Source organism: Eublepharis macularius, chromosome 11 (genome assembly GCF_028583425.1).
Source record: "Eublepharis macularius isolate TG4126 chromosome 11, MPM_Emac_v1.0, whole genome shotgun sequence".
NCBI lineage: Eukaryota > Metazoa > Chordata > Lepidosauria > Squamata > Eublepharidae > Eublepharis > Eublepharis macularius.
The window spans coordinates 60,906,706-60,920,936 of record NC_072800.1 but is presented as its reverse complement, the minus strand read 5'-3'; the positions used below and the strand labels follow the sequence as shown (position 1 = coordinate 60,920,936).

The 14,231-nt window shown below is 45.3% G+C and overlaps 1 protein-coding gene across 2 annotated transcripts in view; it reads left to right on the top strand.

Annotated features, from left to right (window-relative positions):
* PPP1R9A (protein phosphatase 1 regulatory subunit 9A) overlaps positions 1-14,231 on the top strand; it is a 175,909-nt gene that overhangs the window by 95,825 nt on the left and 65,853 nt on the right. For both annotated transcript variants that reach the window (XM_054991015.1, XM_054991016.1), the window contains exons 2-3: positions 337-469; positions 1,678-1,798. In XM_054991015.1, the coding sequence (XP_054846990.1) occupies positions 337-469; positions 1,678-1,798 (254 nt within the window). The remainder of the gene's footprint in view (positions 1-336; positions 470-1,677; positions 1,799-14,231) is intronic.

Sequence of the window (14,231 nt, the reverse complement as noted above, 5' to 3'; positions counted from 1 at the left end):
AAGTAGGCAGGTGTAGGAGAGAGAAGGAGGAGAAGCTACCAGGGAAGGGAAGGAGGGAAAAAGCTAGTGAAGCAGGTAAAGGTAGGCTGATGGGTGGGAGGAGGAGGAGGAAGCAGGGAAAGGGGAGACACTGGGAGCTGCCAGGAGAAGGGAAAGAGGAAATCATGTGGAGAGAGGGATAAACGGGGAAATTAGTCATTGTGGGTCCCTCACTGGTTCACCCTCAGAATTCAGTATATGCCAGACAGAAAGATGTACAATTATTTGTGTACAACTTTGGGGCTTAGCAGTAGACTTCAGGAGCTTAGTTAATCGTTTACTCTCATTTCTTTCCAGGTTTTCAACACATACTCTAATGAAGACTATGACAGGAGAAATGATGAAGTTGATCCAGTGGCTGCATCAGCTGAATACGAGTTAGAAAAACGGGTAGAGAAGCTGGAGCTTTTCCCAGTAGAGCTCAGAAAAGGTACACACAGTACACAATGCTATCTAAAGGTAGTTTCTTTTCCTAAAAACCTTTTTTCCCTTTTAAAGATTGACATGAAACAAGAGTTGACATGAAACACCTGGAAATATTTTGACCCTTAAAATGCTGTTAAATAAGTGGTAGTGCAATTCCAGGAAGTTCTGTTTTGCATTTTTATGAGGTAACACATTAATTCTCATGAGCTGTAGTGTTGCACTGTTAAGCTGCCTAAGTCTGATTGACTTCAATGGGATTTAAACAGCCTGGTGTGCAGGATTGTAGCAAATTGCCTGGATTCAAACAAATGGCCAGCCAGTGCAGATCTTTCAGAACTGGGATGATATGATCGTCGTATCCCATCCTGACTGTAGCCTGGCTGTTTTGTTTTAGATGAGGTGAAGATTCTGGATTGTTTTCAATGGTAGCCCCAGACGGAGTACATTACAGATATCTAACCAGGATGTAATTAAAGCATGGATCACCGTGGCCAGATCACACTTACTTTATTTCCATTTTCAGATCTGGACCATTTATACTATGGACTCAGATACATTTATTGTGGGCCAAAGCTCCATGTGCCCACAGGGTATGTTATTAACAGCCAAGGTATATTATTAACAGCTGTGGCAGAAAAATAATCTTTCTCTTTTCACAGCCAGTGTGGCACAGCTGATAGAGTACTGGGCTAGGATCTGGGAGACCCAGGTTCAAATCCCCACTGTGCCCTGAAAGCTTGCTGAGTGGAAGGCCAAGGGTCAGTCACCCTCTCTCTCTTTGCTTAACCTACTTTACAGAGTTGTTGTTTAGACAATGAAAGGGAAGAGGAGATGATGTTGTAAGCTGTTTTGAAATCCTATTGGGGAGAAAAATGTATAATTAAATAAATATAGATTTCTATTTATTTTAGTTAGTTAGCAATGTAGTTATTTTATTTAGGCAGGCTAGCCCTTTTTTGGCCATAAAAATAGAGTACACTGAAATAAGAGAACTGAAATCAGTTGACTTCATGTATACTTATTGGTTTAGGGTTTGAAGAAAACTACCTACCAAATGATGCTGTGTATTGGGTTTATTTTGTATCTGTCTGCAGGTATTAAAACATAAATTAAAATTTCAAGGAGAATTTTGCTCACATGGTTGAACATACTAATCGAATGGAAAATTACTTCGAAAATCAGTTGTATTGCCCTACTTTATTTAATTCACAGATGAAGATGGGCTTGGCATCAGCATTATTGGAATGGGAGTCGGAGCAGATGCAGGCCTTGAAAAACTGGGCATATTCGTCAAAACAGTAACAGAAGGTGGGGCAGCAGAAAGAGATGGCAGGTAAATAAGATTCAGTGTGCAAAAGCTGTGCACCAGTAGCTGTGGTTATGAGTTGTGATCATTTTAAAATACTGATTGGTGCCATTCATGCCATTGGATAAAACCTAACATCTTGTGCCTGTGGAATCTTTTGAGTATTCAAGGTCGTATTGTCTAATGTGCATGTCTGAGTGAGTAGTAGAATCCTACCTGAGCCTAGGAACACTCAATCATCACCCGGTGCTCACAGACTGTGCTGGTCTCTGGGGTTTTGTTGTGTCTAGCTGTGCACAATGACGTCATCAGGTGGACTGGCTCAAGGACGGGGAAGGGATTGTAAGTAACTCTGTATTGAAACAGTACAGAAAAATATCCACTCTAAAAATGAATAGAAAGCTATTGGACAGAATGTTGTGTTTGGCTCCCAGGTGACATTTTTTGTTATGGAACTTTAATTATATCTGGTGTGGAGAGTTTCAGTTAATGAACAGTTAATGCAGCAAAGCTATAAAAAATATTATGAAGGATTAATGCAACCTTAATTTCAACTATCATTTACATATTAATATGGCTTCACATGTCTAGCTACAGCCATTAGTTTTTACTGTGCAAAACAAATATATTATAGATAATTTAAGCCACTGCTTGCTGTGCTCATTCATTGCACAATACTTTCATCTGTGCATTTTCTAGACTTGTATATCTATAGAAAACTGCTGTGTAATTGAAAAGTGTTGAATGAATGAGAGCCTTGATTGGAAATCTCAATTATTACCACATCTTTTATGCACAAGTAATGTTCTGTATACCTTGGATGTTTGCATTCTACAGATTCTGTGTATTTGAGACAAAATAGTAATAGTGAAGTTAGAATGGGTATCATGTGTTTTAAAGTGCAGTCATAACTTAAGTAGAGTAATCCCCTTCTAAATCCATTGATGTCAGTGGTGTTAGAAGTGTGAAAATCTTTTTTATGATTACACTGATAATGGCCCTACTCCATTGCTTTATCTTCAAAATGTAAAGTGCATGGAGAAAAAAGTTACCTACTTTTACCAGCACATTCTCCACAAGTATGGATCCAAGTACATTTTAAAGTAAAATGCTATATGATTGGTAAGGCAAACAGTTTCTGTACAGAAGTAAAGGAAAAGTTATATCAAAGGAAATTGAAGATTTATAGGATAACACCTATCTTAAAATTCCCATATTCAGTTGCAAAAGAAAATATCTAATTTTTGGCTATGTTTTAAAGAAGAAAGTTTGGAGGGGGAGACAGCATTTAATTAAAAGTTATTGGCGGTTCATCAAATACAGAGAATGTGTGTGTGAAATATACATAAATGTGTTTGACAGTCACTGACTTGGTTGCCAAGGATATGATTATTAGGATATTTCTTCTTTTCTAATAATACATTGGGTGTGAAGTGTCAGCTTCCTATATGTTGAGAAAGAATCCAAACAATTTTAATATTTCATCAGTGTGCGAGTCATAAAATCCCAGGCACCTTCTATCTTGGAGCTATTTAGAGATGGGTGAACTGAATTGTAAGGCTGCTCAACGTACCTCTTCACTGACTTGTGGCACAGAAGACAAAATCCCAGTTGTGCATTCAGCGTGTTCCCCATTTCCAGATAATTGATGCATAATAAAAAGCAGTCAAAAGGTATAAAAATGCATGCTGCAGTCCACCCATGCAAAGAGGATCCCAGTGTGGCTCAGTAGATCCCAGTTTTCCTTCTTTTGCAGGGCCAAGTTAGATGTGATAGCTTTCCTAGGTTCATACCCATGTCTGCTGATGTCATATTTAATTTGTAGTTTTTTAACACAGAGCTGCAAGGTTCTCCCTCTGAGGCAGAGGACATCTTGGGAGATTCTCTTTGTTCAGTCGGAGGCAGGAGGTTGAATTTCTTCCTCTTTCCTGTTGGAGTCAGGAACACCCCCTGCTTCAGTTCTTTCTTGCCTCCAGGGAGAGCAGTCGCAGCGGCAGATCACTTTGCCACCTCCTGAAAATCACTTGAACCTTTTTTCTTTCTTTTCTCCTCGTCATCCTTTCTACCTGCTTCCTCCCTCTCTCTTTCTCCTTGCTCCCTTTCCATCCATGAAGGAGTTGGTTCTTCTAACAGAACAGGGTATATATTATGGATATGATCTCCTATTATATTTGGGGTGGGGTTGTAATAAAAGGAATAAATTATACTACCTATGGTCTAATGTGTTGCAACTTGAAATTTAATTTCTCCTGTGGTCTGGAGTGGGGCAGTCGTCACTAATGGGTAGCTCCTCCTCCTTCTCTTTCGCAGGGCCGGCAAACTTGCGATCCTTCAGGGGGAGGGGCTCCCAGGCTTCCTCAGTTTTTTCCGGCCCTGCTCAGCAGGCGGATGCAAGTTTGTGCTCTCCGGAGCAGCGATCCTTTGAAGAAGAAGAATTGTGCAGGCGCGGGCTCGCCGGGGCGAAGGAAGGCTTAGTCCTCCAACCCCCCCCCCTCCCTCCGCATTCAACCTCCAAAGGCGAGCGCAGAGCCGACGAAACCTAGCCAGCTAGGTCCCGGCTGCTGCTGAGAGACCCAGGGGAAAGCGGCAGGAGTCGGAGCCGCGGCAACGCAGCCGAAAGGAAGCCCAGAGGCTCCAAAGCGGCGGGGACTCTACTGAACGCGCCAAAAGGAATCGTGAGTTTTAAACGGCCCGAGGAGAGGCTTTTGGCGCCTTCGGGGAAATGGGGGGGGGGATTGGATTGGAGGGCTGGTGGATGGACAGGGGCTTAAAAGCAGCCCTAGCTCGTTGCAGAAGGCCGGTGCAAGCCACTAATATACGGCGCAGGCCCCAGATCATTCCCCTTTTCTGATTACGGACCTAGTTTGGTGCAAGGAAAATTAACTCTGGCCTCCCTGAGTATGCCAACTATAGGGTACGGAGGGGGGAAGTATTTATGGCCAGACTCTAACTCGCGCCCACGCTTACTTTCGCTTTAGGCTGCAAGAATTTTGGCGGGAATGGCGGCCCAGGCTGGCACGAGTGACAAACAACCAGGGGAGTCAGACATTAATAACATGGACTCCCTGGAGAGCTCAAGTCGGCAACACCCCAACCAAGGGGGCAATGCAGGTGTTGGTGACCCTGACCTTGCAGGTCCAGAGGCAAAAGCAAACATTTTAGCATGGCTTCAAACAGAAATTAAAAGAGGCATTGATAGTGCAGTTAAGGAATTAAAGACAGCCTCTCAGGGAAAATGCAAACAGAAATCCAGCACCTCTAAAGGGAAAAGGAAACTGGAACCTAGTTCCCAAATTGAAACAAAAAAGAGAAAATTAAGTGAACGGCTAGTGGAGGACTCCAGTGAGTCTGATGAGTCCCAGGGTAGTTCTGTACAGTCACCTCACTCATCAGGAAGCGAGGAAGGGGAGTTGTCAGAGGAAGAAGAGACAGACCTAATTCAAACGCAACCTAGGCTTTTTCCTCAGGACATGTACTCCAAGTTACTTGCTAAAGTGCTAAGAACCCTGGAAATCTCTCCACCTGTGGCAGGAAAAGCGGAAACAGAGCCTGTTCACCCGCAAGGCCTGGCGAGGGCACTCCCCAAAATGGGCCCCAAACACTCAGGGGTTCCTTTGCCGGCTATCTTCCATGACACCCTAAGGATGGAATGGGATAACCCTGCAAAACCTAAACTCTACCAATCTGTTTTTCACAAGTTTTACTCACTATGTCCTGATGATGCAAAAAAGATCAAGCTTCCGGTGGTGGATGACCCAGTCACCAGCCTGGCAACCACATCAGTCCTCCCTATGGACTCGGAAGGCATGCCTAGGGACCCGTCAGACAAGAAGATTGAGCAGGCTCTACGCAGAAACTTCGAAGCCTCGGCAGCGTCGCTGAAATCCTCAGCTACCGGCTCCCTGTTCGCCAGAGCGGCATACACGTGGGCATCGGACCTGGCGGCGGCTGGTAGGGAAGTTCCAAAAGAAATCAAGAATGAAGTTAAAAAGATAGCGTTGGCAGCAGCCTTTGCAGCGGATGCCACCCTGGATTCCTTTCAAATGTCCTCTAGGGCCATGGGCTTCAACGTGGCAGCTCGGAGGAACACGTGGCTGAGGAACTGGGACGTGGACCCCCAGGCACGCAGCAAGGTGGCAGCGATCCCATATTCCGGGGACAAGCTTTTTGGAGAGGCGCTGGACAGGTTCCTGGTGGAGAACTCTGAAAAGAAGAAGGTGCTCCCGTCCAAAAAGAGAGACGCAAAGTACAAAGGAAGGCAGTCCTTTCGTGACATCAAAAGACCGGCCAGACAACAGTCAGACAGGCCATTTAAGAATCGCTGGCAAACCAAGCATAGATCGGACAGCAGACCCTTCACCTTCCGGAAATCATCCTTTCAACCTAAAGGGCAGAAGAAAGCCAGTCAAGCATGACTATCCGCACAGAGAGGCAACAGGACCAGTAGGAGGCCGACTTCAAGCCTTCGCGCCCCGTTGGAGACAAACTGTGTCAGATCAGTGGGTACTGGAAACAGTATCCAGGGGCTATTCCTTGGAATTCGAGACGACGCCACGCAGGCGTTTCACCCAGGTGTTTCGAAATCCTTCCCATCGGAAACACCTGGAGATAAAAGGAGCCATCAAGCACTTGCTGCAGATCAGAGCAATAGAACCGGTACCAAGGCTTTGCAGGAAACAGGGTGTGTACTCAATCTTCTTCACCGTCCCGAAGAAGAATGGGGAAATCAGAGCCATCTTAGATCTCAAATGGTTGAACCTCCACATCAAGTCCAGGAAGTTCAAGATGGAGACGATGAAGTCCACCACCTCAGCCATTCAACATGGGGACTTCCTCGCGTCCATAGATCTATCGGAGGCCTACTTACACATTCCCATCTGCACAGCTCACAGGAAGTACCTGCGCTTTGCGTACGACGGGGAGCACTATCAATACAGAGCCCTCCCCTTCGGCCTGAAATCTTCGCCGAGAGTCTTCACCAAAGTGCTAATCACTCTAGTGGCATTCCTCAGAGTACAAGGAGTAGCCCTGTCTCCGTACCTGGACGACATCTTAATAAAGGCCCCGTCCCTCCATTCAGCGGAGGAGGCGGTAGCGACGACGATCGGCTGCCTGGAGGAACACGGATTTATCATAAACCAACAGAAGAGCTTGCTCTTACCGAAGCAAAGAATTGTCCACTTGGGAATGATTGTGGACACAGCTATGGACAAGACCTTCGTGTCCTTCGAAAGGCGACAAAAGATTCTCTCACTGATACGGGATCTCCAGTCACGGAAGTCGGTGGAGATCTTGCAGCTGGCAAAATTACAGGGCATGATGGTGTCCTGCCAGGATGCTCTGCAATGGGCCAGGTTCCATACCAGACCACTGCAGAAGTTCCTGCGCCCCCACCAGAGGTCCATAGCCCAGCGGTTGCGGATAACAGTGAGGTTTCCCCAATCACTTTCCAGGGACCTGGATTGGTGGCTGGCACCAAACAGATTCACCAAAGGATCCCCTCTCAGGGAACCAAACAGAATGACAATCACAACGGACGCCAGCCTACAGGGATGGGGAGCCCACACCGACGACCGGTTTGCCCAGGGGCAATGGATGCAAAGCGAGAAAGAGGCCAGCATAAACCTCCTAGAACTCAAGGCCATAAGAAACGGGCTACTGGAGTTCGCAGACGTCGTACGGAACGCGCACGTCATGGTATACACGGACAATATGACAGCAAAGGCCTACATCAACAGACAAGGAGGCACCAGATCCAAGCGCCTGGGGGAAGTAGCGGACGAGATCTTCCTCTGGGCAGAGAAGAACATCAAATCGATAAAGGCAAGCCACATAGCGGGTCAAAAGAACTCGGTGGCGGACTGGCTAAGCAGAAACAAAGTGGACCAGTCAGAATGGTCACTGAACAGCCAGGTGTTCTTATCGCTATGTCAAAAGTTCGGCACTCCGGAGGTGGACCTATTCGCCACCCTTGCCAACAGAAAGGTTCCGCACTTCTTCTCCAGGTTCAGGGAACTGGAGGCGAGGGGAGTGGATGCGCTGAGTCGGGATTGGCCTCGAACACTTCTCTACGCCTTTCCTCCAACCAAGATTATACCCAAGGTGCTCCAGAAAATTCTGGAACAGAGAGCGAACATTATCCTGGTCACGCCGTTCTGGCCGAGGAGACCGTGGTTCCAGGACCTCATGAGGATGTCTTGTGCGGAACCATGGACCTTGCCATCCAGGGAGGATCTACTGACACAAGGGGAGATCAGACATCCGAACCCGTCGTCCCTAAAGCTGACAGCTTGGCGGTTGAACATCGACAGCTCAGGGAACTAGGATACCCGGAAACAGTAATCACCACAATGCTGGCTTCACGGAAGAGTTCCACCAACAAAAGCTACAGTAAGACATGGAAAACGTTCACGGACTGGTGCACCCAAAAGGGTAGAGATCCTATGTCGACATCAGTGAAGCAGATTCTCTCCTTCCTGCAAGATGGATTGGAAAAGGGCCTGAGCACCAGCACCCTTAAACGGCAAGTGGCGGCACTTTCAGCGATTAAAGGATCTAAGACTGGGAAGTCCCTGACTTCGCATCCTCACGTCAAGAGATTCCTGAGGGGAACTATGCTACTGAACCCGCCTCAGGTACACCGTTTTCCAACTTGGAACCTCAACGTGGTGTTGAAGGCACTCACTAAAGAACCTTTCGAGCCAATGGCGACCTGTTCCCTAAAGATCTTGACCTTTAAGACAATCTTCCTTGTGGGCCTGACCTCAGCCAGGAGGGTATCGGAGATAGGGGCCCTATCAGTAAATAGGGAGTTATGTATTTTTCACCAGGATAAGGTAGTTTTGAGGACGGACCCGGCTTTCATTCCTAAAGTCAATTCATCCTTCCACAGGGGGGAGGATATTGTTCTGCCCTCATTCTGTGCCAACCCCAAGAATGATAGAGAAAGAGAATGGCACAAATTAGATGTGAAGAGAGCCCTAAGCTTCTATTTAGACAGGACCAAATCGATTCGAGTGGGAGAACATATGTTCATCTCCTTCAAAAGCAGCTCTATGGGCAAGAAGGTTTCACTATCAACACTGAGTAGATGGATAAGGGAATGCATTGTGTTAGCCTATAAATCTAGGAACCTTGCCCCACCCGAAGGGATCAAGGCTCACTCCCTTAGAGGGGCGGCAACATCAGCGGCCTATAGGGCCTTCCCCTCATTAGACAGGATCTGTAAGGCAGCAACATGGAAGTCAGTACACACGTTCACCAAACACTATAGGGTTGATCAGCTGGCTTCAGCAGAGGCGGCGTTTGGTAGAAGGGTGCTACAGCACGTCCTGGACTAACCGAATGCCCCTCCCCTTGGATAAACTGCTAGCATATATCCCATTAGTGACGACTGCCCCACTCCAGACCACAGGAGAATGGAAGATTTATATTCACTTACCGTGAAGCTTCCTTTCTCGGTGGTCTCGGAGTGGGGCAGTCGGGAACCCACCCATAAAATAAATATTAATATTAATAGAAGGGGAAATGGAATGAAGAATGAGCAAGAGGGAACGAAGGAACGTTAAGGTCAGGGGTCTACGGTTGTAAATAGTTCCACCTTGGTTAGTGGCCGGTTGTTTTGGCCGAGTTGGACTCTTGCTGTTTTCTAGTTATATAAGTTACAGGACAGGCGAGACCTGGATTGAACCTGCTTTGGGGACCGAAGAGGGCTTGGAAAGGAACTGAGGAAGCCTGGGAGCCCCTCCCCCTGAAGGATCGCAAGTTTGCCGGCCCTGCGAAAGAGAAGGAGGAGGAGCTACCCATTAGTGACGACTGCCCCACTCCGAGACCACCGAGAAAGGAAGCTTCACGGTAAGTGAATATAAATCTTCCATTCATATGTTAAAGACTTGGTATTGTTAACTTCCCTCTCAAGTACTGCTATTGAGTATAATTAGTCCTCTCCTGAATAAAGAGTATTCCATATCTGTATGCACTGCAGAATTACAGTAAATCTATGCATTCAACTGAAGATAAAATACCAGATTTTTTCTTTGGAAAGCTCTGACACTCTTAAAATGTCTTTCTTCCCTCTAACAGAAGTGACATAATTAGATTTTAGATGCCTAGGCGTCCTTAGGTATGAAAATATCACCCTTATTTGGAGCTGATGAAAAAGAACATGTTATATAGAGGCTATGCCAAGCCATCCAACGTATTTCCAAAAATGACTCAGAAAAGGGAGGGAAGACATTGGCAAGGAGGATTGAAAATAACTCTGAGATTTAATTCTGAGTTGATAACTTTTCTGTGATTGTTCTTTGTTCTTCAGGTTCTTATTAAGAATGTGTTTTGACTTTTCAGAATTTTTTTAATAGATTATTATTATTCCTTTGTTGATAATTATTAACTTGGTGCAGATGATTAGCACTATCCGCTGGAAAGGTCTCCTTCGTAAGTACCTCTGAAAATAAATTGCACAGAATGCAATGTGATTCACAGTTCGTTTGTAGATGCCATGCTTTTCAGCCTGGCTTGCACAGGAGAACTTTTGGATGGATTGTAACTGATGACTTTTGCACATTGGCCATTAGGACACAGAAGACTTACTTGGTGCTTTTGTTTACCAAACTTGATACAAAAAAGTGGTAAGAAAGCGTTCCTTATATTGACAAGGAATTTCATTAATTTTGTGGATATTTAATTGTGTGGCTTATGAATGAGTCCATCTGTCTCAATTTAATAACCTTTTGAAACATATTTGCATATTGCAGAACTGAATTTCAAAATGTCAGATAAAAAGTTAATTATGTTATCCAACAATAGGCTCACTCATACAACTACAAATACTGTAAATCAGGAGCTTATTCCCACTTGTTAGTGGGATTTCAATGGGCTTAGACTGGAGTAACTCTGCATAGGATTGCATTGTAACTTCTGGTAAAGTGCAGCCGATGAGTTTAACGCATAGGTGCAACAGCAGAGATTTGCATGTGTACAAATTGATGATGATTGTAGAAGCGAATGAGAGGATCTTGGGTTTGAAAGTTCACACCTAATTGGAAAATAAAAAAAACCTTGTACAAGACATATTTCTGATGACAGTTATAACATGCATGACTTGGAATGATATATTTATAAAATGTGCACATCGCGTGGGACAAGGTAACCTCCCATTATGTATTAGCCTTATTTATTTATTTATGTATTTATGTATTTATTTTTATTTTTAACCCACCCTTCCCACAAGCGGGCTCAAGGCGAAGTACAACATTGATTAAAATACAACTTAAAATCAATTTAAAAACAGATAAAATACTGTGCCCCTTTTGGGGCAACCAACGGGAGTGTACTATAACTGGAATTATAACTGTATTATAACTGGAATACACTGGAGATTAAAAGAAAAGGTTTGGGATAGCCTAGTGTGAGATGGTGAAAACATGAGAGATTGCCATTCCAACCACTTGTAGGGATGTGGCATGTTCAAAACGCCCTCTGCCCACTCTGGACTCGCCGAGGTTGCTACCCTCCCAACCCCAGGGCTGTGGGAGGACACCCCTGCCTGCTTTTGGGAGCCCACACCCCTCTGGACCATCCTTGGAAGTCCAGTTACCCAGCACGTTGGAGTCTCAGAGCTGGAGCAGTATGGGCCAAGGCCTCCCACAGCGTAGGACAGGACACCACTGGGGCAGGCCAAGGTGGCTACACTCCATCCCAAGAGCAGAGCCCTGTAGCAGCAGTTGAGCCTGTGGCCCCCTGTCACCAGTGGAATGGCAGAGGTGACCCTTAAACAACCAGCAGAGCTGGGTCCCCTCTCAGCCGGCCCTCAACCCCAGCTGAGCTGGGTCAACTCAGCTCGTTGCCCCTGGGGTGACTGCACCAGACGCATCTGGGCCGAGTGCCCGGGTCAAAGAGTGGAACCTTGGGTAGGGAAAGGCGGATCCCAGCTCTACTTAGTGAGGGGGTTGTGGCCACTTAAGTTGGAGGGGCAGGCCCAGCAGGGGTTGAGTGACAGGCAGACAGCCTGTCAAGTTCCCCTTCAACAGGGGAGGGTATTAAAGGGGACACTGGGCACCCCAGCGGATTGGTTGTCCTGGGGAAGGAGGGGACACAGGCTCTTTAAAAAGGCTTTTCCCCATGAGGCCGGGGAGGAGACAACTGGTGTGACCTGGCAGGAGGGTGTCACTGTCTGGTGGGTAGGAGGAGGAACCAGATAGCACAACCCCCTCTCCTCCCCAATTCTGAGGCCTAGGGAAGAGCCTAGCAGGCGGGCAGGACGGCGGAAAGACAACTAGGCGGAGCAAGCAACACAAGGGCTCACATGGCATTTTTTTCAGTGAACCTGTTTGACAGCCAGACATTCCCTGTTGGATGCTCCTGATCAAACCATGAGCCAGTCAAGTTGTTTATTTCTCCTCAAGCAACTTGAAGAGCTACTGAACAAGTTTGCCATTGCCTGTTGGTCAGAAGCCGACTTATAGCAGATTGCTTGGTCAGCTGGGGATATGTTTCTGAGAGTAAGGTTCTGATCTCAGGGCATTTCCCTGTATCATAGTTTTGTCTCATAGCTGGAACACAGGAAAGCTTCAGGGGTAATTAGAAGCTGATGGCAGATCAGCTGGGAATGCGTTTCTGAGCCCCCCCCCCTTTAAAAAAATTGGTATTCAATGAAGTTGGTGGTCAAAAGTGATCAGCTTCTGATTGCAGAAAGAAGAGGAAAAAGATTTATGAGAAACGGATGGTGGAGAAAAGAGAAAGCTTAGCTTCTGATCACTGCCTCCCTCCCCATTTCCTACATTTCAGCAGTTCTGGAACACAACAAAGTTTCCAGCTGATCCCCACAATCTGCTAGGAATCAGCTCCTAATTCCCCACCCCCCTCCCATATGTTGCTAGGTACAGAGCACAGTTTATTCAGTAGGAGATCAGAAACTGGCTCCCAGCTGATCCTTCCAGCTGAACGTAGATTTATGATAGGATCAGGCTTCTTGTAGCTGTGACTAGATGTGAATGGTTTAACTGCTCACTGCCCTAAGGAAAAATTGTGCCAAAGTTATCTCTTACAAATGAACACACATTATCCAGATTAGAGTGCTAAAGTGATAAGAGAATAAAACACAACATGTCAAGGATAAAGAATAACTGGATATAAAAGTGATAGCTTCATCTGTTTTAAAATCTCCTGGTTGGATAACATACTGTTCCAAAAACAAAGGTAGTCATGTCATACTGCAGTTATGCCATTTAGTTCTTTCACAGTTTTCTGTTTTATCAAAATGCATGGCACATGCAGCATGTTGACTCATTTGTCAGTGCTGTAAAGCATAAAATTTGGAACTGCCAAAGTGAACCTAAAGAACCATTCACACATCTTTAAAAGGATGGAAGACTAATACAGTAAAGTGAACTAATATGGCAGGCTCCTGAATAACATCAGTTATTTTGTACAAAGGTGTCATGTGTAAACATGCATACAGCCCAAAGGACTCACCAGCATTTCATGTTCAAAATCAAGATATTTAAAATGGTATTCTTCCCTAACCCTGGGTTACAGAATCATATGTTCAGCACACACATACATGCATGCATGCATACATACATGTGTTTGCACTTTGGGTAGCTTTGTCATGTTGAAACCTGTGTGTAGTCCCCAGTAATGTCTGTTTAGAAATTCTCAGTGGAAATTGAGAACATAATTTTTAATACCGGGTTCAGCGCTCAACTGATCTTTGTGGGGGCAGGAAGTTAGCTGCAGTAACTATCACTTTTCATTGTGGAACACCTGTCCTTTTCCTGCCTCCATGTTGTGCTCTCTTGTTTTCAACATGGAGACAGGAAAAGATCTGAGGATGGTATTGCACCTGACTTCTTGCTTTCAACAGGGAAATCTGAACCAATATTCAAAATGATGCCATCAAGTTCCAGATAAAAGGAACCTTCATGGCGAGTAACCAGTGTTCCAGTCACTTCTTTAAATCATGTAATGTTGCTTTTCATAATGAAACAGAGCAAGTTTGCCGTTCGCAGTGCCAATTTTGATTGGGTCTCTTTCCAGCGTGAACTTTGAAGAGCTGTATGCAAAGGGAAGCCCATGCCAGACTTTTCAGAATTTTACTGCAGCAGCTATAGCAGCTGAAGGGAATGGTCACTTTTCCCCACTGCATTTTTTAAAATTCAAAATGTTTATGGGCCCTTCCCCTTTTCCTCCATCAAGATCCACAATGTTCAAACAACAGTATGAAATAAACAATAAAACAGAATCAAAAATCATGTCAGCATTGGAAAAAAAACCCAAGCTACAGCAATGAAAACAGCAAAATTTGCCAGGACAATAACTAGATATTAGTTACCCCAAATCATTAATCTGCAATTGCAGTGACTTACTGTCTGACGATGCATGAGTCAAGCAAACCTCTGTCTTAGTGGAGTTACATAATTTAGGCAGGACTGCTAAAAAGCCTTTGCCTTATGTAGAG